Raw genomic sequence first — 26,156 nt, forward strand, 5'->3', positions numbered from 1 at the left:
ACAAAACATCTTATTTCTTTTTATTTCCTTTCCCCCTCCTTTCCTTTCCCCTCGCTTTCCTTCCCATTTGCAAAAGATCACCCTTCCTGTTTCCTATTATCTACCTTTTATTTTGCCCTTTATTTATACTTTGGGTTTCTCACAGAAAAGAAACCATGTGATAATTAAGCTGTGTCTGATTTATTTCACCCAGCGTAATGGACTCAAGGTGCATCCATTTTCCAGTTTTAGTGTGCGTGCTGCTGAAGCGAGCACTGCATCTATTTTCCTGCAAATGACTCACATTTATCTTTACGGCAGAGTAGTACTCCACTGTGTGTAAATACCACATTTTCTTTGCCCATTCATCTAAGATGGACATAAAGGCCGCTTTCAAAATTTAACTATTATGAACTCTGGTGCTATAAACATGGGTATGCATGGATCGCTGCAATATGATATCTCCTGATGACTCTTGAATATACTTGTAAAGTTGATTACAAATTTATTGATCTAACAATTTGTGTCTTCTACTTTTTTGTGTGAGGTAAAACCCATGTGTTCTCTATTTTTAAAGAGAGTTTTTATTGTTCCCCCGACAGCTATCTTCCCCTTTGTCCTTTTAATATTTGAACTGTTTCAAAATTTTACCTGGGCACATGGCTGTCCAGTTGGGACTACATTTCTCAGCTTCCCTTGTAACTAGGTAAGTTCACAAAACTAAATGCTAATTAATGGAACAGCAGCCAAAGACATACATACAAGTCCAGGAATTGTTTGATTTGCTTCCTTATTTCCCTTCCTATGGACTGCAGTGTAATCTTGGAAGGGATTTTATTTTATTGTTTTACTATGCAAGGAGGATTGAACCCAGAGCCTTTGCATTGAGCTATAGCCCCAGTCCATCTGGGGGTGGAGAGGAGGGTGAGACAGAATTTCTCTGTGTAGCTCAGGCTGGCCTTGAACTCACTGTGTAGTCCAGGCTGGCCTCAAACTCGTGGCAATCCTCCTGCCTCAGTCTCCTGAGTGCTGTGATTATAAGCATGCCCCACCATGCCCAGCTAGACCCAGTCCATTTTTCATTTTTTATTTTGAGATAGAGTATCACTAATATTGCCCTACATTGCCCAGAATGTGTTAGAACTTTCCATCCACCTGACTCTATCTTGATCAGTCATCTTAGACTTTGCAGATGCAGACAACCCTAGAATAATGGTAGACAGGGGAGGTCATTGGAGCTCTGGATTACCTTTTGAAGCAGACCATTCTTGTTGGATGGCACATGGGCTCAAATTTTTATGCACCAAACAAACAGCTATCTTGTTTTGGCCATTGTTAGAGATCTTTTATATATCATTCAGCCCAGTGTCCCAATACAACAATCCATGTAATTCTTAGAATAATACGAATAGAATAATATGAATGGAGTGCCAAGTGATAGAGTGGTTGGCTTTTGTTTTGTTATAGTTTTGCTTTTCTTAACTGTTCCATGTTGTTACTCAGTATGGTTTTAAAGAGGAGGTAGTTAAGGAGGTGTCATAACTGTACTATATTCATTTTGTTGGTGAAATGACATTGGGTCAATATACTCTGCTCTTCTGACATCATTGGGTCAGACCTTAGAACTACCTGAGACAGCAACCCAAATGTGACATTGAAAGAGAGCAATCGTAAATGGCCAGGAGCTCTTTCAGAAACCTTCTAGTTTTAATCTGCAGGGAAATGCTGTCACATTTAATCTGTACAGCTCCTCGCACCTCCCACCAACCGCACTGCCACCTCCCAGGACGGCAAAGCAGAGAAAACCACACACCTCCAAATCTCCCGAGATGTTGGCACCAGCGAGGATTCCAGTAGCTGCTGGGAAGAAAATGGCGAAGACGGAGAAGAACCCTTCCCCCTTAGTGAAGCTTGGTCCAAAATTCTCCGCAAATATGGACGCTGCACAAAGGATAAGAAGAGTCATAGGTGGATGCTTCACCAAGCAGGGCGAGTTCTTTGGGTTCTGTGATTCCAAATGCAAATGCATCCCTGAATTCTAAGTGCAGTGATCTTAGGATGTTGGTGTTACTATTTGCCAAGAGCCAAAATACCTAAGGTTTTCGATTTCTAGGACATAGCTCTGAAAAATCTGCATATTTATTGTATCCACAGAGACCCAGGGTGCCTGATTTCTTTGAATCTAGAAAAGATGGAAGGAGAAGATGAAGCATTCTTTCATGACCATGTTAGCATACTCATAAATATATCACACGTATTCCTGTACGGTTACATCTTCCCATGCATAAATACCCGAAACAACCAACACTCTTTTTTTTCTAATTGTAGGAGAGTTTTGTGGATTAAGCTACTTTAAACTCTTACTATTGATTTTCTAATCTCTGATACCTGCGTGCAGATTTTGGATCTTGAATCCTTATGCCAAATTTTCACATATGGGAAAACGGTGTGGGGGAAACAAATCCCACAGGCTGTTGCCAAATGCTGAAATGAAAAGAAAAAGAAAAAGAAAAAGAAAAAGAAAAAGAAAAAGAAAAAGCCCAGCAAGCTGGAAGCAAAACATGAAGGAAGAAGGAAAAAGAGGAAGAAAACTGCAGAAAGAAAGGAAAGAAAGTTTAAAATACACAGGCAAGAAAGAGGGAAAAAAGAGGAGGAAAAAGATGTCAACATCCAAAGCAAACTAGATGGTCTTTACAGAGAGGAAGGATCAAGAAGAAGAGAGGATGTGTTTTTCAAACACAAAACAAGTAATGACAATGGGATGAGCAATTAATTAAAAAAATCCCACAGAGGGTGATTCCCAAGTAAACTGGACAGGGAGCAAGTAGTGGGGAGGTGGAGTCGTGTAGGCGAGAAAGAAGGCAAACCCCATCAAATCCCATGCTTCGTCCTGTTATTACAGGACGCTGCACTAAGGAACGTCTTATGCCTGAACCCTGGACAGCAACACAGCACTAGGTAAAGCCGTCTCAAGGGAAGGTGCCAGAAGGTCCACCAGGAAGAAAAAAAATGTGTTTGAGCTTAGTTCTTTGCAATGGTCGAGCCAAGTGTTTGAGCCCTGCTGTCTCTCCCAGCCTGTACTTCCTATTCCTGTGATTTGACAAGGACAACTTGCCCTGCATTTTAAGATTTGAAAAGCACCTTCACACCCACTGCCTTATTTACTTCTCCGAATTCCCTTGGGAGGTTATTATCAGCATTCCCACTTTAGCCGGAAAATCTGAGACCCAAACACATTTGATGATGTGTCTAGCTGGTAAGCAGTGGGGTTAAGACCAATCCTGCTTCTCCTGGACCTAAATTCTGCCCTTTCCTGGGCCGTGTGGGATCCTCATGGCTAGTGCTGTGGGCTGAGGGGTGGTGAGGAGAACAACGAAGAGCCTTTCACTGAAAAGCAGTTCGTCTGTCTTCTGTACCTTGGTAATTAAAGAAGCCTCTGGACTTCTTCTCATTGTTGGACGGAATGACAGTTCCAATGAAGAAGTTTGCAATTGCAATCAGAAGAATGACCAGAAGAATCACTTGAGCCTGCAATGGCAATGCGAAAGGAGGCTGAGTTAGGTTTATTTAACAACTTTGTTCACATAATTGTAAAATTATGTGTCCACTGGAGAAAGTCTGATTATTCCAGTGAAGGCTCTGCCGTTCAGCACAGGCCACAAGAGCAGCCGCAGGGCATGGCGTCTTTGTAAGCCTTGTTCCATCTGGATGTTGATGCCACAGTTTCCATGAGAGCACGGACTTGGGCTCCTGAGGCTAACTTTTCAAGAATGGTCCAAGACAGGTGGGTAACGACTGCAGTGGCTGCAGAAATGTAAACAACGCCAAGTGTTTTAGCATTTATGCACTTGCGCTTTTTCTAGACAGATCACCTGTGGGTTGTTCCTCCTCCTAACCGTACAAGCAGAGCACAACACGGAAGGGTTGGCAGAGTCCCTGTGGTGCCCAAGGCACGTGATGCCAGCTAGCCAGTGTGTGCTTGGCGTGAGCTGCCTGCAGCACTCGCGGGCTAACTAATCCTTCTCCAGACCCTCCAGTGCTTGGCATCACCTCGGCCTGGACTCCACACCACTCCTCTGTGTCGTGGTGTCCTGCTCCTCCTCTGAGTCTCAGGTAGGTACGGCCTCGGGAGGCCTTTCCTCACCACTTCACCTAAATAACTACTGAGCAGCTGTTCACTGAGGGCGTGCAATAGGACAGACGCAGCTTTAAATCTACCTGTATTTCCTCCGGTAAGCGATGCCACCAACGGCTCTGTGAAGTAGGGAATACCAGTGTCCCCACTTTGAAGACGAGGACACTGAAGCACAGAGGTTAAATAATTAACTCAGGGTCACAGAGATACAAACCAGATTCAAAACTAGACACTCTAACAGACCCAGAGCTTTAAATACTGCCCTCTGCTGCCACTAAAGTATAATGCCTCCCTCGAGGAAGAAAGCAATGAGGAGTAGGGGTCCTCTGCTACTTGCTTTTATTTTTTCTCCCTCCCTCTCTCCCTTCTTCCCTCTCTCCCTTCCTTCTTCTCTCCCTTCCTTCCTCCCCCACTCCTTTCCTTCCTGACCTGGGGATTGAACCCAAAACCTTATGCTTATTTACTTTATGGTACTTTTCACAATTTACCATTTTATATTTATCTCTCTATTTATTTGTTTACTCCTCATCTATCCAGAGACCATATGCTGAGGTAGGGCAGGAATCGTGTCTGTCTTGGTCCCAATTAAACATCCGGTGTCTCGCAGAATGCTCAGCATATGGTCAGCACTTACTTAACTTACGTTTATTGTGGGAATTCATAATCCACAAAGAACCACCGTATGGGGATGTTGCCTTACTAGATGGGAGGCTTTGCCAGTTTTTCATTTCTGGTGACCATGTGAGAACTAGCTGTGCATCTCCAGTGATGGAGGGACATTTTAAACTGCACTGATCCATGTGAGGAGTTCCCAAAAGAAGCAAAAGACAAGGGCTCCCCATTATTCAGCGATGTACTATGCTCTACCACTCGTTAAATCTAGATATGCTCTGGTTCCAAAGCCTATGGTGCCCTTAATTTCACCGGTGAAGTACTGGATTCCAGAGAAGAATAATGGTCCTGCCTCTGTCACCTTCCTCCAACATGCTTGTCATTTTGGGGGCCATCAGCACTCACAGGCAGCTTGCCAGGGGACTCCAGGGGTGGCCACGTCTCAGGGGCTTCCAGTGTGGTTGGGATCGAAAAGGGCCTGTGCATGTGGATGCGGTGACCTCAGTGGCTGTGTCACTATGCTGATGGCACAAAGGAGGAAAAGCACAGGCGTGTTCATGCGCCATATGAGCTGAGGTGGTGCTTTAGGTGCTCACTGTTCCACTAGCGCTAACTTGCTCCTTTCCACTGACAAATAACAATAGCCATTCTGTACAGGACCTGACCAGCAGTTGCTGATAACACCATTCTGAGCAGCTCACCTTTGCTTCCCATTCCATTCCTGCGACGGAAATCCCTAAAAGGATCACCACAGTGATGGAGCCTATGATCCGGATGTCATTGGTCGGGTCCACCATCATGGAGTCACTCTCCTGGGGGAGGGGAATCAACAGAATGATTAGAGAGACAGCTTTTTGCGTAGTGGTCTTACTGTAGCAGTTTATAGTCAGACGAGATATTGTACCCTAATACCTGCGGCCGTGTTGGACAATAGAAAAATAAAACGGTCATAAATTTAAGAAGATAAAGAACCTAGCATTATTTCTTTCTTGTGATAATAGGCATTTGATAGCCAAGGTTAGAAGTTATGAACAGTAGAGATGAATTCTAGTGAGAACTTGTGAGGCCACTGGAGCAGTAAGTAAAAATATGTCCGTGCACATATTGTGTTTTGTTTCAGAAGAAGGGCTTGTTACTTTTCTGTGTTAAGGGGAATCCTAGAGGAATAAAAACAAGTGGTTCACAATGTGAATACAATATTGGAAATAAATGTTGTGCAATTTAAGAACAGGCTACACAAACCTGATAATGCACCTCTTAAGATAACATGCTTTATGAAGTAGATAATATGTTCACTTATTAGTCTAATTTTTACACGGAGATACTTTTACTAGCTGAGTTAAGTCAGTGCTATTACCACAAGACCAGAAGTTAGTTCAAATGCTAGCTAACTAATGTGCTTGCAACACATACACAGTCCTAGCAGGGCGCCTAAACTAGGGAAAGTCTATTTTTCTGCACTGAGTTATTTCAATGTTTGAACTTTCTTTTCCTTCAGAAATCCATAACTATAATAGTAGTGTGATTGCAGATAATAATGTACATTATCTATCTGATGTTTCATATTTTACACGATACTTTTTATACATCATTTCATCTGACTGAACAAAACTTTTGTGAAATACACAGATATTATTCAATACACAGGATATTATTGGCCTAGCTCATAGTCTCAGGTAAATAGAGGAAGCTGTCCAAAGTCTCCCAGCTGATAAAGTGAGAGCCGGAACCCAAAGCTGAACTTCTGATACCACACTAGGGATTCCTTCTCCTGCATCCCGCTTTCCCTTCTCATCTGCCCACAATAATATCCCTTAGTGCCCTGAAAAAGAAAGCTGAGTTGAATGATCTTGCTTGGTGGTATTAAGAAAAGTTCTAATTACCTTAAGAAGATCTACTACCGTCTCAGCAAATCCCACCACATACATAGCAACTGCTACTGCGTTGGCAAATGCAAAGATCAAGCCTATTGACCCACCAAACTCGGGCCCTAAGCTCCTGGAAATGAGATAGTAGGCTCCACCTGAAACAAGAAAGGGACATGCTGTATACTGAGGAACAGTCAAGGCATTTAATGTACCTGATAAAATGATTCTGAATGTCTCAGCAATTTTAAATATTAATTATTCTAATAAAAACACTATAAATTCCTAATAATTTTAGAAGTCCTGTTATCCTAAAGAACAACTTAGCCCTTCTTTGTTCTCTGTACATAATCTATGTTACATAATAGATTGAATAAGATTCAATTTATTGAATCCTAAGTGTAAAAAAAAGGCTACAAATAAAAATGCAGTGAAACTTTACCAGAAACTGCTTTGTCCTTAAAAAACATCATTGAATTATTCAAATGAGCAATGCAACTGAAATAAAATTTTATGTCCAAAATTTCTAAGGAATAGGCTTTGGTAGAAAATGAAGTGGAAGAAGTGACCTTTGTTTTTTTCCTCCTTCTTTTCTGTTGCATAAGCATTTCTGCTGTATACTTGCTGCATAAAACATGGTATCTTTGCATGATGATATGTATTATGCATTCTGTAAATCAAGCTTGGTTTTTGTTTTCAGCTCATCAAGGCATGATTATTACCAAATACCCATAGTGCGGGTACCAATGGGGAAGGAGAGGAGTGAGCGCTCAGAGCGATCGCTTTTCCATTAGGCATTGAAAAGGGAGATCTGTATATGGCCATGGACTTCTGTGCACACGAAAGTCTCATTTGGACTTCTGAACAGCTAGAGGGTCTCTTGGGCAAGTCAATAGCAGTAGAAAAGGCCAGATGCTATGGTTTATATCTACATGTCCCCCAAGAGCCTCCTGTGCTTATAGGGAGGCTTGTGGAAATTGATTGAATTAAGAAGGCACTACACCCAACTTCCTGTTAGGAGACAGGTCTGGTTGGAGGTGGGTCACTGAGGCATGACCTGGAAGTCCTTATTCCCTTCCGGGTTCTCCTTTCTTTCTCCTGACATGAGCAGCTTCTCTGCCCAGACCCTTCGCCATGCCATTTTCTGCATGTGAGTCTGGCGAACATAAGCTAAAACGCCTGAAATGTGAGCCAAAATAAATCTCTCGGCCTTTACGTTGCAGGTGCCCGCTATTTTGCAGGTGACAAGAAAGTGACTAAGACACCCGATGAGAAGCTTGGTTGTCACAGACCATCCTAATTACCTTCTATACTGAGCTAGTCTTGGGGGACAGACAGAGTTGCTGTGGAATGAATCTGAACATACATTCTTAAACACAAAGTTCAAGCCACCATTTACTGAGGAGTTTCTTTCATCCTAGTAACTCCTTTGGGGTTAAGGGATCAAAGGCCTCTCTAAAAATGTTACATTATATGGGTGGAACACATCTCTTTTATTTCTTTTCTCCTGATTTTATTCAACAAATTAGTTAGCCAGTGACCCAGGCAGCAAAGTCCAAATGAAGGACAGGTAGAGAAGCTGGAGGATAGGTGTGTTGTGGGTAGGATGACATTTAGAAAGCCAGAGAGGGAGATCTGGAGAAGCTCCCTCAGAAGAGCCCTACCTGAAAAGCCTAGGGGAACAGCAAGGGGAATGAAAAGAAATTAGAGAACTATGCTAAACTTCATCTGCTTCCTTTTTGCCTAGGCCGGCTTGCTCCTGGATAGCTTGAAAGTAACTGTTTTGTTTTTCTTTTCTTTCTGATGATCTTCCCTGGCTTATTGGCCACCAGGAGCAGAGTGTCTGGGTTGAACCCTGAAGTCTGGTGCAGCAATGGTTTGCTGAGTGGAAATCACGAACAGGATCAGCTATGGTGCCATAGACCCAGCCTGAGGGGACCTGAGAGATGGTCGGGGTGCTCTCACAGAATACAAGGAAACCACCTGGTTTACTATAATGTTCCATGGTTTCTTACTAGACATAGGGTCAATTACTCAATACTTTAAAACATGTTTTATCCAGGAAATGTCTTTTCTAGAGATTTCCTATTTGTAGTTGAGAAGGATTTTGTTTTGCTGTTGAAATTTTGGGTTATTTTAAGACTTTAGAGACTTAGCACTGTGAAAATTTCACTTCTAGTATTAAACCACCTTTAGACATTACTGAGGAGCCCAAGGTTGTAGTCATAAGGAATTCAACTGGCTTACCTCCTCTTACGACTCCATTTGTGCAAATAGCAGACATGGAAATACCTGTAAGTGTCGTCACGACTACGCTCAGGCCAATGATGATGACGCCAAGACCTGAAAAATCCCCCAAGAGAGGCATTTGGCTCCGGTCACTAGTACTTCAGGATATGGTAGCCTGAATCTTGGCAGAGAAGGCTCCGTCTCCCTGTGGAAACCTGAAACGTTCTAAAAGATCCTGTTCCATGAAGGTCTAGGAGCACCTGAAATGTACTGAACTTTTATGATGGAATCTATGTCCAGAGGTCCTTTCCTAGGAAATTCCAGCAAGAAGTGGGCAGACTGGCCTGAAAAAGAAAGTTTATCCAAGGAACTTGCACGTCTGTAACACTGGTCCAAATGCACCAAAGGGTCCATGGAGAAGGAGACCAGACTTGACCAGAGTGGACCTGGACTTGACTTACCACACCATTTGCATCTCTGTGTACCCGTGTCTCCAGGGACTTTGCCAGGCTTCACGGACATTGAGCTACTTCCTTGTTCCGATCAATAACAAAATATATAAAAAATGTTTTGCCTACCCGTAGTAAGTGATGAGGGGATTAGATATCTTAGAGAGTTTACCTCCACGAACAAACCCGTTAGTTGCTATTGCAGAAGTTGACAACCCAGTAATAGAAGTTACCATGGTGGAAAGAAGAATTATGATAACTCCAAGACCTGTTAGCAATGAAAGATAGAATAAATTACATTTTACTTTCCTTCCTTAGATTCTCTGCTGCTGCAAACTATGCTTGCTGCCTTTAAGTTTTCAGGTCCATGCCTTGGGCCCCAGTGGAGCTTCCTTGTGCTAAGGAGAAACCTGGTATAAAGATCAAGTCGGAAAACCGCTCATTATGGTGACGGATGGTTTCCAGCAGTAAACACAACCTGAAATGCAACCCTGCCAGAGAAGTGTTGACTTATGCCCGTGTCCTGGGAGAGAGACTACCCTGCCTGTGAAAAGTGAAAACATGACATTCAACCTTCTCACTTGCTCCAGAGGAACCTGAATGAGAAAGTTGGGGATTTGACAAAGGTTAAATCCTTCTCCATTTGTCTTGCATCCCTTTGCCTGAGGGGAGAAAGAAACCAACTTGTATTACCTTTGAAAACACTCCACAAAGGTCAGTGGTGAGCTGCTGGAGCCCGTGCTGCCTTTACCTTACAAATGACTCTGCGGGTCACAAGTTTAATTACCTCCTCTGACATATCCATTTGTGGCAATAGCAGAGGTGGATAAGCCCGTGATAGCAGTCACTGTGACAGCTAAGCAGATGATAATCACACCAAGACCTCAGTTGAGAGAGGAAAAACAAAGGCAGTTAAATGGCGGAACAATCCACTGAGTCATTTACATAAAAGCCAACAAGTCTGGGGTAATCATTGAGGGACCACAAACATTGGAGTTTCACAAGTTGGCCGAGAAATCACCACGCAGTGACTACTCAGCTTTGAAGCAGTGTTCCTGCGGTAGCTTCGTTTCCAAGAAGTTCAAGTGCTAAAAGGTGTAGTGTTGTTTTGGGCACAACTGAACAACTAAGACTGCTAAAAGGTGTACCATGAACCCCACCTTTGATGATGTCCATAGCATCCCATACTGATCATTTAACTGGAGATCAAATGTGTATCTTTCTAGGTAACATTGTTTTTAAGCACTTTGGTCATGAGGGGTGGAAAAGTATATCTACTCCAGCCTACTATTCATCAGGCAGGTGGGTAAGCAGACAGAACCAAACCGACCACATTAGCCTACTGACTGTGATCCCCAGCCGGTTATTTATTGCCTGAGCGCCAAATGACAATTAAATTAAAAGAACATGGGTAAAGATGCAGCACCCTGCCGAGGACTCAGTGAACAGCCAAGCGCCTCTACTTTCTACCACGTCTGTGGTAGCCACAGAAAGTACTGCCTCTTGATAGCCTTCTGTATAGCTAGCTGGTGGGCAATGTAAGAAATGCAAGAAGAAGTAAAATGAAATAAACACAGCTGCTCCAGAGGATCTTACGGCTCAGAGGGTTAATGAGAGAGAGAACATGGGAGAGGCCACAATGCAGGGGCAGACATAGCTGCTTTTAGTTTTAAGAAACACAGAGCCAGAGGACCTGAAGGGTGGCGGGATGTGCCGGAACAGACTGCTTTGGCGTAAAGATTACTCTGAGCTGAAGCCAATTGCAAAGAATCAGATGCCAGAAAAACTCCCTGCGCCTTCCTGTTTGCTTGCATGCGGGACACACATTTGCAAATGTGCCCCCTTCCCTCTGTACCAGGAAAGACAAGCTAATTGCCGGAGACAAGTGGAGACCCCAGTCCCTTGCAGAAGGCACCCCAGGAATCTACACAAGGCTTGCTGGCCAGCTTTTTCCTTCCAGTGGTACACCACTGATACTCCTAGCTTCCCACAGTTCGCCATCATAAAAACTCACAATCCTTTTGTGCTGTCTTGTCACTTTTGTTTGTTTTGTTTTGTTTTTTTGTTTTTCTTGTGGTACCAGGAATCGAACTCAAGACCCTGTGCTTGCCAGGCAGGTGCTTTGCCGCTGAGCTAAATCCCCAGCCCCTGTCTTGTCACTTTTCTATGGTTTTGTACCTTTTGTACTTCTTCTGTTAAGATGAATGTCAGCTCAAGTTCAGGAATCCCCCATCACAAAGTGCTTGTGCGTCTATGTACCATGCACATGTTAATAAACCTCTGTGTCTCTCTTGTTAAGTTGACTTGTGATCATCATCAAACTTCTTAGGCCATAGTCTGCGAATCTAAGACAGGTAGAGTGAAGCAGTGTTTCTTCCTCTACAATACCCTCTGTACCGGAGGCTGACCAGAACTCAGGGACAGGGTGCAGGGACACAGCCACCAAATTCACCATGGCTCCCTTCAGAGTGCTTCTGCATGGGGGTTCTGGTAGGCTCCATAGTTGCTGTTGGAGGATTCTCTTTACCACAGGTTAGAAGAGTAGTGCTGGCTTTGAGCTCTCTGGCCACTCCCCAGAGGAAGGGAAAATAGATGGAGGTTAAGAACAGACATGGAAACAAAGTAATGGAAGCTCTTTCCCTGCTTCTAGGCAAAGCCTGGCACTAGCAGGAGTCTCTAGGCTATTGTGCAAATTAAAATGAACCACGAAGAAGTTAACTGTGGAGAAAGGCTGCAAATCTGGATTATATTCCTTTGGCCCCTGCAGACTCTTAAAAGGGAGGGATTGTAAGAAATAGTTGCACTAAATGCTTTCTATCTAGTGTAGAGATCTTGTGGGGAGAACCCCTTGATTAGTACGTGGCCTCAGATACTTGTGCCACTGGAAGTGATTTATTTTTATCTTCTGCATGTTATTTTGCTCTTGACCTTATTTTGAGGAAGTTTAAGATCAACTGTTTAGCATGGTGCAGAACTGTATCAGACCACAGCATTTGCATTGCACGGCATTAAACCCTCACCTAACTTTATTATGTCCCTACTGTTATTTCCCTTTGCCGTCTAACTTTGTCATTTCCCGACTGTATTTCCCTTTGCTGATATTATTTTCCCAACAAAATCTTAATTTATCCTTTTGCATTGTATATATTTCTATAAACCAGTTAAAACTTAGAACATTTATACTTTTAAACACTGAGGGACTTGCTTCTGTCTCACAATCAAAAGTAAAATTCCATGGAGAAAAGTGGCTTAGAGAATATTCAATTCATTGTTCTCTCAAAGTGTGATCTTTGAACCACCTGCTCCATGAAATGCCTGGGGTCCTTGCTAAAAACGCCCACTCCTACTGAGCTGGGATCATTAAAAGCGAATCGAGGGATTTTGCAGCTTTCTAAGCAGACATCCCAGGCGATTCTCATGCAGCCTACAGTAAGATGATTAAGCTTCCCTCAGTTCATCTCAACTTGTGTCTATCTTCCTGCCAGGGTTTTTTAGTTTTATCTTTCAAGAATTGATTGGAGCAGAATTAATCCAATTCTCTAACTTTTTGACAAAAAGTGAAACTCACAGTGTATGTGTGACTTGCTACAGGTCACACATACGGCTTTGCGTACCCACCTACTTTGCCAGTGATCACTTATTGGTTATGTTGTCCCACCCAAGGCCTCCACAACAGGTGTGAAAACTCAAAATTCAGCAGCACTGTCAGCTCTTTCTGTCACTTGCTTTTAAGACCAAGATGAAAATTTGCAGGCTTGGAAGTGTTACCCAAGGGCTATAGCTGGTTCCAGATACCTGGCTTTCTTCTGGGGATCCAGGCGAAAATGTGTTCAGGTTTCTTTTCGAAATTATCCCCCAAAGCAAGCAAAAAGGACAAAGAAGGACAAGGAAGTTATTTCAGTTTTTCTTTCTTAATTCCAGAAACCCAATGGGACCATGTGATAACATAACTCTTCTAGCTTTAGAGTCATAGCCAAAGCCATAAAACTGAGTGAAGTCCATAAGAAGTTCCCATTCCTCATGAGAGAGAGGGAGCGAGTGAGAGAGGGAAAGAGAGAGAGAGAGGGAGGTAGGGAGATGGAGAGAGAGAAAGAGAGACAGACAGAGAGAGAGAGAAAGAGAGAGAGAAGAAAAGCAAACCAACAAAGCTCCCGGGGAAGGAAAACTCACTGAAAAGGCATTAGGTAGAGCTCTACTGGCTTCTAATATGAGCTTTAACTACTTAAAATAGCAGTCATATCTGGAAGTAGAATAAACTCTTGAGCAGAAGATAGGATCCTTCATATTTTACAGTCCTGTATTACACTCAGCTGGCTTGACTTGAAGAGTAATGTAAGATCTGATTAAGGTTCAGATTATTACCCAAACATATGGATGTTAAATAAGCCGCATTAAACAGAATTACTCCTGACCCTGGCTACTCTCATACCTCCAAACAAAGTAACGCTCCTTGATGATCTCAATAAGTTACTAAACTGCCCTTAAAAACCTAATTTTGCGTGAAACCCTGGAGCAAAACCTTGGCAATACAGAGATGCAGATTTTCCACTGAATGGCTCTCACTTTTTTGGCCCGGGGCTGTGGTGCTCATTTGATATGCATCATAAAACCCGCAAGCAGCCCTTTGTCAGGAACCCAGCAGTTGCCAAGCAGGAAACATGGAAAAACTATGGCAACTGGGTCTAGTTTTTCAATTTACATCTTAGCCCTTTCTTTCTCCAGTTAGTCTTCTTTTGGTTCTCAATATGTTTTGAGGAGCAAGGCAATAGTCACTATTTACTTTGTGTGTGTGTGTGTGTGTGTGTGTGTGTGTGTGTGTCAATACCGGGTCTTGAACTAAAAGCCTTCACAATGAAGTACATCCCCAGCCACCCCTGCTCCCTTTTAAAAATTTTCAGACAGGTTCTTCCTGAGTCCCTAAATTGCCCAGACTGGGCTTCAACTTACAGTCCTCTTGCCTCAGCCTCCTGAAGTGCTGGGATTACAGAAATGTGCTACCATGCTCAGCTACCAGCTACTTTCTAAACATGAATTGAGCTACTTTCTGGAGTAGGGTCTGAAAGAACATCCAGAATTCTTTATTCTCAGCACTCACGATTTATAAATCTTCCTTTAAATGTGAATTCATAATGTATTTCACATACATAGAAGAGAACATCATTAATTTTTATCCCATTAAATCAGGAATGTTGATAAAATTCAAATAGGTTTTTCACATAAATTTTACTAATGTACTCTGCACAAAAAAGATTTGCTAACAGAAATAATATGTTAAATGGAAATTAGCATTTAAAACATTTGTCACTCAGAATAATATCAATATCTTCCTTTTTCCACTTAGAAAAAAAATGGTTATATATACATTATCTTAGTCACTTCCTCTACCATTTTAAGCTTATATTGAGGAATGTCTTATTTAGTAACACTTGCTTTCTTACTGCAGGTATCTGAAAGCAACACAGTGATTTTCTCTGGAATATGTTAAAAAATGCATCATTCTTATTAGTCAGGTCACACTTTCACCAGTTTCCCAAGTTGTTTTTGTTTAGTGAAGTTTTACCAGATGTCAATAAGCAGGCTATTCTGTGGCAAATAAATGGCAAACTTGGGTCAATATATCCCAAAATATGAGCATAATTATTTAAAAATGAATGTGTTTTTGTAAACCTGTGTGCTTCAACCTCTATCAAAAATAGGAACACTCCTTGAGCTGGAAAATTCCAATCTCATTGGCGTTAACCCCTCACCTTTACCTCTGACCAACACTGTCAGAGAGACAAGGCGGAAGGAGGTCAAGTGTGAATGATTTCTGAAACCTTTCTCTCCCTTTCAGTATTCATAGTGAGACCAAGTTGTTTATGAAAGTGTAGGATTAGGGCTTGGGGATTTAGCTCAGTGGCACAGCGCCTTCCTGGCAAGCACAAAGTCGTGAGTTCGATTCCCGGTACCGGAAAAAAAAAAAAGGTGTAGGATTTACATGGAAAATTATTTCGCAGGGGAAAAGTACTTACCAATTCCAGCTTCTCCTACGATCCAGGACAGGCGAATGAAGAGCATGACTCCCCAGATGTTCAGCATGCATCTGACCTGGGGAGGGAAGGGTACTGAAAAGAGGACCGAGACAGGGGGCCCAACCCAATGTCTTTGCCACTGCCGCTTAATCCACCAGCTGCCTGAGTGGAAGTGTCCGTGTGTAAAGAGAGGAGCTTTCTCACCAGCACACCTTTCACCCAGCCAAACTTCACGACACCAGCTGTGTCTTCCGCTTTGCTGTCCCCTGGCTCCTCTGCGGGCATCCCATCGCCGTTAGCGACCCTGTCTGCTGAACCTGGGGCCACGGTCACATTCTGCGTTTCAGGAGAGCAAAGACATAAGAGATGGTCAACAAATAGATGGATCCAAGTGTTCAAAGGCGAATCAAGACAACTGCCGTAAAACTTTAGACAAAACCTAAGTGTATTCTAATCATTTTAGTAAAATGCTGTTTTACTGGGTGTCGCCCCAACTCCTGGGGGGCTGATGGGTTTCTTCTGTGACTGCTTTCTAGGCACAGCTAACATTGCAGAGGTAGCGGGAAAGTCTTCCACTAATCGGACTATTCCCTGCCGTCAAAGTGGTCAGACTTAGTTAAGTTTAAAACAGAATAGGAGACAAAAGGAACAAAGAAGGACCATGCGGCAAGAACAGATTTGCCTTTTAGAGATCATGTTAGGAAGGCCAGAAAGACAACTTTCCTCACTCCTGAAGGCTGAACGTTGAAATTTTTTCCCTGTGCTTAATTTTCCTTACCTCAAATAATGATAATAAAACCTGTCTAATAATCTCAGAACATCCTTAGGAGGAGTCAATGACAAAACACAAAATTATTTTCTTTACCAAAGAAAAAAAGTAGTTTTAAGAGTCTACGAAACTTCAAGTCACTGTATAACCCTCAAGAATGCTATTCCTGGAAGTTTATTGTGGATTTGCTCTTTGACAGAGAATTATTGAATATGCTAGCACATGAGGTGAAGGTAAGAAGTCTCACAGCTGACTACTAGAAGATCAGCTGGGAAGAAATAAAAATAAGTAGCATAAAATAAGGATTAAAACTCCCTTTTTTGTGGTACTGAGGGTTGAACCCACAGTGTTCACATCCCCAGCCCACTTTATTTTTTTTTTATTTTTGTCTTTTTGAGACAGGGTCTTGCTATGCCATTCAGGCTGGCCTTAAGCTCACTTTGTAGCCCAGGGTGGTCTCGAACTCACAACAATCCTCCTGCCTCAGCCTCCCCAGTGCTGGGATTACAACCATGCACCACCACGCCTGGCCGTTTTACTTTTTTGTTTTTGAGAGAGGGACTTGCCAACTTGCTGTCTCCCATCTCAGCCTTCCAAGTAGCTGGAATTACAAGTTTGCGCCAATGAGCCCAGCAAAGATGACAACATGTCTATATTTTTTTTCTGTGACTTAATTTTGAAAAAGATGTTATGACTTTTTGAATAATGAATGTCCTTCCTCTTTTGTATGATAGTCTCTGAGTTCAACGAGGGAGAAAATATCTCTGCTTCTTTCAAATTAAGAGTAATTCTTGATCTCTAAATTCTTTTCTAGATTGGACTTTGAATAATTTTGGATACATGTACTTAGATTAGTGTATCTGGCACTTACTTGGGTTTTTGCTGAGTAAACTGCATCTCACTGAGCTCCCCAAAAGCAGTCCTTTCCAATAAGTATTTGAAACCACTGGGGAAGCCCCTTAGCTTCAGCTCTTTATTATTATTATAGAACAACTTTGTCTTATTTAAGTGATCTAGGATGATATGTTGTGATATTACTAGCTAAGAAGATGTGAACAAGGAGAAATTTTTTCTTCTGTAAAATGGTACTGTATGTAATGAACATTTACTATGTACTATTATAAAAACTATAGAAAGCATTTCTTTAAATATCTGCATGCCATATATGCACAGGTAACTGACAGCCAACATCGTATATTCACACCAGAGTAAAGTGTGGGAAACAAGCCAAAGAAACTGAAGCTTAGCTGGTACGGCAAAATCTGGTAGTCTCTACCAGCTACAGATGCAAATCATGTATGTAATTTAAAATTTTCTAGGCACTGTTTTTTAAGTATTTATTTTTGGTTCTGAGGATTGAACCATTCTGTATCACCTTCCAACCCCTAGCAGCTACTTTTAAAGAGTGAAAAACAATTGATTTTTAAAATTTGGTGAAATCACTTGGAATTGGATATAGACCTTTAAATTAAAAAAAATTTAATTCTTACAGAAAATGATATTTCTATTATTGCAGTACAAACATTTGTGAGTGTTGCCCTCTCTTCATGTGGAAGGAAACTGAAGCACAGAGTGTTTTAGTGTCACATTTTACTTAATAGTGTCTATGTAAAATACTATCACTTAAACATATAGAGAATATAACTGTTATTAAGTTATTTTACATATGTTGCCCATGCTAAGTTTTGTAGTCTGGTCTATATTTTCCACTGACATCACATCTCAGCTTGGACTGGCCACATTTCAAGGGCTCAGTACCCACAAGTGGTTGAGGTCTACCATATTGGACAGTCCTGGTCTATACAATAGTTAATTTCAGGTGGATGAAACATTTGATGCTGCTTCCAAGTCAAACAAAAATTCTACTTTTCTCTTGATGAACTCTAGACATACAAGGTGGCGGCTGAATGGGTCAAATGTAACCTTTGCTTATCATCACTGGAAGTTATAATCAGTGAGAGCAGAGAATCTCAGAATGTATTAAAATGTTTGTGAATATTGAAGAGATTATTTGGCTAAGGGATAAATTATTTGACTTAATTTGAGAAAAACTTTTTAAAAATTATCAATATTCTGGTTAATCAAGATTCCCATGGCCAGATGATCTATAGTTCCTTATTTGGGGAGAAGGCAATGAGTATTACTTGGGTATCCTATGAGACACAGCCTTAGTCACCTGCCTTCTTAAAGACACTCTTGGGACTAAAACCCATGTTTTCTGACTAAACTGGAGCTTGAGGGTTTGGTCCAGGAAATTGTTCTGCTGTCTGATGAACTTCAATGGTGGCTGTTATCCTTAGATCTGGATTAATGAGAATATCAATAAGAATACAAAAGCCTGGCTAAAGGATAAATAGGATATTTAAATTTTCCCTTAAGTGCACATTTCTCTCTGATGGATGCCCCTGCCGGTTGTAGTTTAATGGCTCTTTGCAGTATGATACAGAGTGTCCGTGAGACATGGCAGAGCACCACATGTGGAGGTCAGTAGAGCCATCATTTGCTGAATTATTCAAAAATAGAGTCAATATGGAGTCTTCTCTTCCTTAGGTAAATATGTGCAACCTGCTAGGAACTTCAGAATTTTAAATGTATTTATACTATGGCAGGAGAAAAATCTGGAATGTATACTTCCTTTGTTGACCGATAAGGCTTGACCATAACTATACAAATCCTGAAATCCAGATGCCATTCCCATTGCTTACTCTCACGTAGGAGCCGAAAACTCCTGCACCTTATGAAAAATGAGACTTGGAATCTAGTTTTACAGTGCAGTTAATTCAGGGTGTGTTCTCCAGCAAGTCACTTAACCTTTCTTGGAAACTGCCAATGAGAATAAATCCGGTGGTTTTTCTGAAAATCTTATCTGGAAGTAGTTTACTCTAAGGCAAAATAATTTTTCAGTGTTGGCCCTCTGCCGTTCGGACTTGCAAGCAAGACTTGGCCCCACTCTAATGAATGCCTCCTGTGTAAGCCAGAAAAACACTCATAAACTTGGTGTTCTGTCAATATATAGAACATGGCTTTGGGCTGAATATTTGCTGGGATGTGGTGGCTTTGAGCTGGACCCAGTGTTTCCCAGACGCCTTGCTGGGGAATGTTCTGGGACCGAGTCTCAAACACTAAAAGTTTTATGAATCTTGCCTAAACCCAATTTTCCCCTTCATACTTTGACTTAATTTGTTTGTTCATACTCCATTCCTATAAACGATGACCCATAACCTTTCATAAATGCATTTAAAATTGTACTGCTTTAGGGAATGATTATTTATTTACAAAGAGTTTTACCTACACATTAATGATTCAGAGAAGGCAAAATAAAGTGCAGTTTTTTAAAAAGGAAGAAAGACCACTTGATAAAAGAGTTTTCTTCTACCAGTATTAATAACTTAGTGATGCTTCCACCATAGGGCAGTTTAAGGGGCAAATTCTTAATGAGTGCTTTTGGATGATGAATGTTTGATTTAATTAATACATAATGTGGTTAGTTTTAGATCTCTTAAAATAACAGATGCCTTTTTAGGTATCATGAAAACAGAGGAGATAATGCATTTAGCCTTTAAATTCCAACTAGATAATATTTGCTACTACACATCCTCTCAAATTTGAAGACTTTCATCTTACACTATCACCTAGCAATAGTTCCATAAATAGTTAGGCCTAGATGATCCCCTCCCCATAGGTTTAAACTTTCTTTTATTGCCAAAATACCTAAACATGTATAAAAATAGAAAAGATAATATAATAAATCTCATGTATACATTACTCAGCTTCAACAATTATCAGCACATGGCCAATCTTACCCCTCCTAAATTCCTCAGTTCACTGCCCCTGGATTATTTAAAAACCAATCCCAGGAAAAGCCTGATGATTCCTAAAGTTCATTTCAGAATGAAAACCATGATTCCAAGTACATTTCCATATCTTATTGCTCCATATGATTATGACTGTGCATTTTCTATCCTATTGTGATGAAGGAACAGTATTTAAACTATAGAAATTAGGAAGATTTTGTTCTTGTTGTAAGCCAACTACAAACTGTGCCTATAAATTGCCACCAGTAGTCACAATTATAGTCATAGTACTTTTTACTTTGCTAGTCATGTACAAATTGTCTTGTGATTTTAATAACTTGGACTGAAAGTTAGCTATGTCCAATAAACTAGGATATGAAGAAGACGGAAAGATTCTTAATATTTTGCAGGTATGCCTTTACGAGAACTCCCTATTTACTCACCATCTATTATTGAGCTATTGGTAGTGGGACATTGACCATGTTTTTTTTTCAATAGATTACTTTCGTAGTGTGAGTCCCCACAAGAAATGCTCTTGGGTACTAGGACACTCTAACAAGTATCAGAATAAACACTTAATTATAGAGTTATATTCCAAGAAAATACTTTATGGAGGGCTTCTGGTCACTTAGCATTTAAGACATTTATTGTGGGGCTGGGGATTTAGCTCAGCAGCACAGTGCCTGGCTGGCAAGCACGAGGTCGTGAGTTCGATTCCTGATACTGGAAAAAAACAAACAAACAAAAAAGATACTTATTGCTTTAATTTTAATGTTTATTTATTTAGCTGCTGTTAGCTTAGTGATTATTTTTAACTTTGTATATTGCCAACTCAAATCCTGAAGTTTCAAATTTTAATTTTGAAGCATTTTAGAAAAAAAAAAAAAAAGATTTTCTAGACAAAACATTTGTACTTTTCTGTGAGTCTAAGCATTTAATATACTGATTTCTTGTGGCGTAGTATTTGTTAGCTTGACTACCTGGCCTTTGTTTTCATTCCAAAACAATATTGTTTGACTTATAAAATTCTAGAAAGTAGAGGTCAAATCTCTTTAACTCATTTTCTACAGCAGGGCTTGTAAATAAACACCTACTGAATGCTTTTGATGATGAAATGAAAATGACTGTGACCTCTGATTAATCCAGTCGAAATACCATGACCTCTTGGGACTTAAGAACAAGAGATGAGTGGGGCTTCCTGCACAGTTCGTCACGACTGAGGTGAGACTTTCTCCTTCATGCCTGAGTTCTCGCTCAGGTGCGAGGAGCAGACTGGGATGGGAAGGAGTGGAGAGGTCAGACTCAGGAGTCCTGCAGACCCCAGGTCACCTTATTAGCCATGTGACCTTGGCTTCTAGACCTTGGAGATTTGCTGACCTCTCTTAATTTTTCTTTGTTTCTCTGAAAGACCCATACCATTTTATAAAACTATCACCATTTATAAAACAATGTCAATAAATAATACTTAAATTGAGGGATTATTGTAAGGATCAAATGAGAATTTTTCAGTGTAAACACAGAAAGTTCTCAATAAAAAAGTTGATTCTTACTACCCTCTAGTGTATCTCCATCTTTTTATTCACAAATTATTTTCAGCTGGAGCCAGCCTAAATCCCTCAGACACGTGAAGTCATTCCAGTGCTTTTGATTTGGGTAAGCTCCTATATACTTGACTATTTTGAGGAGAATATTTTCCTCCTAATTTTTATAGCATTTCATATTTTTCATAGTTTATTTCAATGACATCAGAACACATGGCCTTGGCAGAAAAGTTATATATTTTCCTGAATCCTTTATAATTATGTGTTTTTCCAAAACACTAACACCAATGGTGGTTAGTGAGGTTGAAATAGAGTTTCATTTTGGTCAGTCCTGTAGTGAGGAGTTGTGTATAAAAAGGTGGCCACAAGAATTAGCTTGGATATGAAGGCAGTTTTTCTTTACAAAGAAAACATACAAGAATAATCTTTGCCAGATGTCAAGAAGTCATTACACATACTTAAATATCGAAGCATCTCCAGAGTATATCATTTGGTGAAAACAGTAGAGTACAAAACAATGTAGAAGCAGTTCCAATATATGTTTAGAAAAAAGATACAAAAACTTAGATACATATAGGAATGTGGTCACATGGATAAGTTTGTATAAGCCTAGACTATTTCTTGGAGGATTTATAAGAAATTGTCTATGATTACCCTAGAGAGAATATCTAAAGATTTATGTTAGATGAGAGACATTTCATTACATATTTTTGGCACATGTTAACTATTTTTATCAGTATATATTTTACACTTTAAATAAAAGTATAAGAATTACCACCATCACCATGGTCATTTATTGAATCCTACTCGTTGTACTTAATGTACTAGGCTTTATATGCACATAAGCTAATGTTCACAAGCATTTTGCAAGATGAGCAGAAGTTTTATGGCTTGTACAACTTTGCAGAATAAATAATGGAAGCCGCCCTTTTTTTCTTTGCTTTTAACTAGAGTTTTTAGAAATCTATAAACTATGCCCGGCAGTATAAGCATTGTATTCTCTACCACATCGAAAATGAAAAGAGTGTTTTCAACTGCAATCTCAAATCATTAGGATTACAGATTCTGTCAGTATCTATCATTGCTGTGGTTTCACTTAAAGCAGAGTCTTAAAATAATGTCTTTAAAAATCCATGTTTCTTTTTACCTAATAGGACAAGCCTTGTCATATAATTCATTTTCTGCCTTCAAAACTTTAACTGGGATTTGCACCAAATCCAGCAGATTTCCTGACCGAATGTGTGATGCCATTGGTTAAGAATGCGCTGCTGCAGTTTGGCTTCTGGAAACATTATAATCACGGTGTCAGAAATCATTACTTCTCTTGGACTCCACCAGGTGCTCTCCACCTATCAGTGACTTCAGCGAGCACTGTTACTTATATGTTTGCATACAAGATCTGGGGATGTCCGTTCTGTTGGCCTGCTATAAACGCCATGGTGGGGTTTGAGTTTTATTGGAACTGTGACCGTGTGGATTCTTCCACGACTTAAACAGGATGGAGCACACTGCATGAGTGAAGTCGAGTTCATAAAAAGAGTTATTTCTCACCACACTTGTTCCACATGATTATTCAGGGCATTAAGCTTATGCCTAATTGTAATAAATCTGCTTTTCCATTCCTTTGTATCTGGGAGAAAAACAAAAGTGCTTTAAGTCTCATTTTGTGTATTTAAAATCGATTGTGTATTTAGCACCTACTGAATCTGTGAAATACAGCTATAACATTTGTACTGTGTGGCCTTTCAGATGCCTTCTAAAGAAATAGTTCTCCCCAGTGTTTCTCTCTTTATTGAAAGAGCTATATAAGCCATGGCTTTAGAAATTATAAATAAACCACTTTCCTCTCTCTGGAATGTCAGCCCTAAGAACAATATAAATTTACTCCGTTCCTTTTTAACGAGGGTTCAAATCTTATTTTCTTTTGTTATAAATTGGGGAAAAGGATAAATAAGAACATTTAAATTTTGATACCGATTTTAATGCAGGAGGCAACTTTCAAAATTATGTATAATGTGGCAGGATATGGTGGGGTACGATTGGAGGTCTCTTTTTCTTTTTTGAGGACTGGTACATTTTACTTCTTCAGCTCTATCCAGAGCTTGAAAACATTGTGCTCTCCTCTGTCAACCCACTTTTCCTTTTCCTTTTCCCTTTTCTCTCTTTGACCATTCTCCTTTCCTCCCTTCCTCGCTTAGAAAAGGCAAGCGGCAATCTGAGACTAAGGCGTTTCAAATTACCTCCCTCCTCACGAATCCTCACCAGGCTATCATTTGGCTCACAATGGCCACACTGCTAGATTCTTTTGATAAAGCACCAAATATCCCAGATAAAATCTAAATCTTTTGCCTAAAAAGAATCCTGCTATTTACCAGAGCACTGCCCATACAGTACAAAGATAGAGAAAGTTTCCCGGGGTCAGGGGATGAAGAAGAATGGGAAACCCTCCTGGGAAGTCCTGGACATCTGGGCAGCCCAGGAGTAAGTTTTGGAGAGATGCTTCCTGTGAAAAGAAGGATAAGCAGAAAACAAAAAGAGATTTTGACCTTTACTGGTATGTTTCCTGAGAGCAGAATTCCTAAAATCTCTGGAATGAGTCATCATTTAATTTTTTAAAATTATCAAATAAATATGAAAGGCACTGTTCCGATCATTCTTTTTTCTTCTGCTCAAAACTTAGGAAGAGAAGACTGTTTAGGTGGCACTAGTTATCCTTCTTAGAATGAAATTGCGTACCGTAAAGAATGATATTCACTGCAAACTGGGTAACAGAAGAGTCAGAGGATAAAATCTATCAACATAGCTTAGAGCAAGCTACAGGAGAGAAGTTCTAAGCTTCGAAACAGTATGTTGCAAGATTAGAGAAAGTGCTGTCTCATACATCTATCTAGTAGGTTTGACAATCGTGGCTACATTCCTTAAAAAAAAAATAAAAAGTTCAGCCACTTACGCTGTTTAAATTTAATTTATTGTTATATGTGGAGATGGCTTCAGGAGCCTCAGGCAAAGTTTTGAAGACAAGGGGGATAAATGCTGAATCTTAGAAATTTCTGCTTTCTTTAAAAAGTTTTTTTTTTTTTTTTTTTTTTTTTCCTGGTACCGGGAATTGAACTGACGACCTTGCACCTGCCAGGCAGGCGCTGTGCCACTGAGCTAAGTCCCCAGCCCCTAAAAAGTATTTTTTAAAAAAATGAAAAAAAAAAAAATGCCCAAACACATGAAAGGCTGGTATCCACAATATTAGCTACAGCAAATACTGTGGGTTTTTTTTTTTTTTCTTTTCTTCTTAAAATTGCTGTGGCATATTAATTCTGAGGCAGATCCAGCTTAGTATTCAGTTTGACATGTTTAACCAAGTGTGAACTGGGTAATTAAAATTGTAAACAGGATAAGACATACTGCCTAACTTTCAGAGTAATTTTATCGTTCTCTATCCAGGGCAGTGAACATCTGCGAGGCACTGTGTGGTGGGTTTTCTGCTCACTGGAAGCGAGGGACAGTGGTGTCAGTAAGATGGATGGTTAGGCATAGACCTCGTCAACTGACCATTCCACACGCAGAGATTATCAAAGAGGAGGAAAGGACCGGCAGGAATGGGCAAGGCCAATACTCCCCCGCGTCCTTCAAGCTTACCTTGGCCAGTTGCTCGTGAATCTCCAGCAGGCTGGGTCTGTTGACCTTGGGCCCGCTGACGCTGCCGGTGTTACGGTAGTACTCAATCTTCGGAACCGCATCCATGGTATTGTGGCCAAAGGTTTGTAGGTAGTATGTGTTTGTGTGGGAATCGTAGGCGTGAAAACTGGAGTCTGTTTTAGCAGTTTCTCCATTTTGCAGGAAATTGTCATAGCATTCCTGATTGCCGGGCCTAAAGCTGATTCTCAATCTGCTCTGGGTTTCGTCCCCAAAAGAAGTCTCCTCATAGTGGGGCGGGTCGCTGTCATCATTAGCAGCGGTACAGCTCTCCTGGCCCTCGCTTATGACATTAACTTGAAAGCGACTGGTAGTACTGGGCACCGAATCCAGAAATATGTTGGCAGAGTTATTCAATGACATCTTTCAAAATAGAATCTCTGGACTGAGCTATCTACCTTTTAATAACCTTATGGTTATTAAAAAATCTATATATTTCTGCCTGGAAACAAACTTTAATGTGATTACATTAGGGAGCTCCTGGCTTTTGTCCTAGATGAACTCAATAAATAGATCCTTGATATATTGTCTGCTATATAATCTTCAGGATGGTCTTCAAAGCTGTCATCGAAAAAGAAAATTAAATTTGTTTCAAACAATACAAAGACATGTATGTAAGGCTAGAGTATGAGGGAACAGTTTTCCTTTACAAGACATACAATTATAAGTTAATTTCACTGAAAACTATGTATCTAGTGACCTTAGTCACTTGAGCAATTAAATCCTATAACAAATAATTGGGGCCCTGCTCCAGCAAGCAGAATTTCCAAGGGAGTCATTGACATGTTACTGTGTTTGTGGTTTTGCTTGGATTCTGTGTAGCTGGAGTCAGTACAACTTTTGGAGAACATAGAACTCCTAGTGACTGCATACAGTTAGAATGGGTGAGAATATTCCCAGCCTGAAACGTAACTCACTGACAGAACCAAATGCTGAAACTGCAAAGTATTTTTATGATCGATAGGCACATTCATTATAGGATAATAAAATGAAAACTGAAAACTTCTTTTAGAATGCGTTCATGCTACTTTATGAAAATCTATACATAGTCAAGTGATGGATTTTTAAAGAAATATTTGTTA

The 26,156-nt window shown here is 40.5% G+C and overlaps 1 protein-coding gene across 4 annotated transcripts in view; it reads right to left on the minus strand.

The window, feature by feature from the left end:
- The window catches only part of Slc12a1 (solute carrier family 12 (sodium/potassium/chloride transporter), member 1), an 82,977-nt gene that overhangs the window by 56,013 nt on the left and 808 nt on the right, over positions 1-26,156 (minus strand). For 2 of the 4 annotated variants that reach the window (XM_005376699.2, XM_005376701.2), the window contains exons 2-9: positions 25,018-25,635; positions 15,485-15,616; positions 15,281-15,356; positions 9,442-9,537; positions 6,610-6,749; positions 5,428-5,538; positions 3,396-3,507; positions 1,793-1,920 (exon numbers count right to left, since the gene is read on the minus strand). In XM_005376699.2, the coding sequence (XP_005376756.1) occupies positions 1,793-1,920; positions 3,396-3,507; positions 5,428-5,538; positions 6,610-6,749; positions 9,442-9,537; positions 15,281-15,356; positions 15,485-15,616; positions 25,018-25,437 (1,215 nt within the window). In that variant the 5' untranslated portion in view covers positions 25,438-25,635. Of the gene's footprint in view, positions 1-1,792; positions 1,921-3,395; positions 3,508-5,427; positions 5,539-6,609; positions 6,750-8,838; positions 8,935-9,441; positions 9,538-10,056; positions 10,153-15,280; positions 15,357-15,484; positions 15,617-25,017; positions 25,636-26,156 lie in introns of all 4 variants that reach the window. The other 2 variants (XM_005376700.2, XM_005376702.2) reach the window with 2 other exon arrangements.

Source organism: Chinchilla lanigera, unplaced genomic scaffold, assembly GCF_000276665.1.
Source record: "Chinchilla lanigera isolate Chin_1 unplaced genomic scaffold, ChiLan1.0 scaffold00008, whole genome shotgun sequence".
Taxonomy (NCBI): Eukaryota; Metazoa; Chordata; class Mammalia; order Rodentia; family Chinchillidae; genus Chinchilla; species Chinchilla lanigera.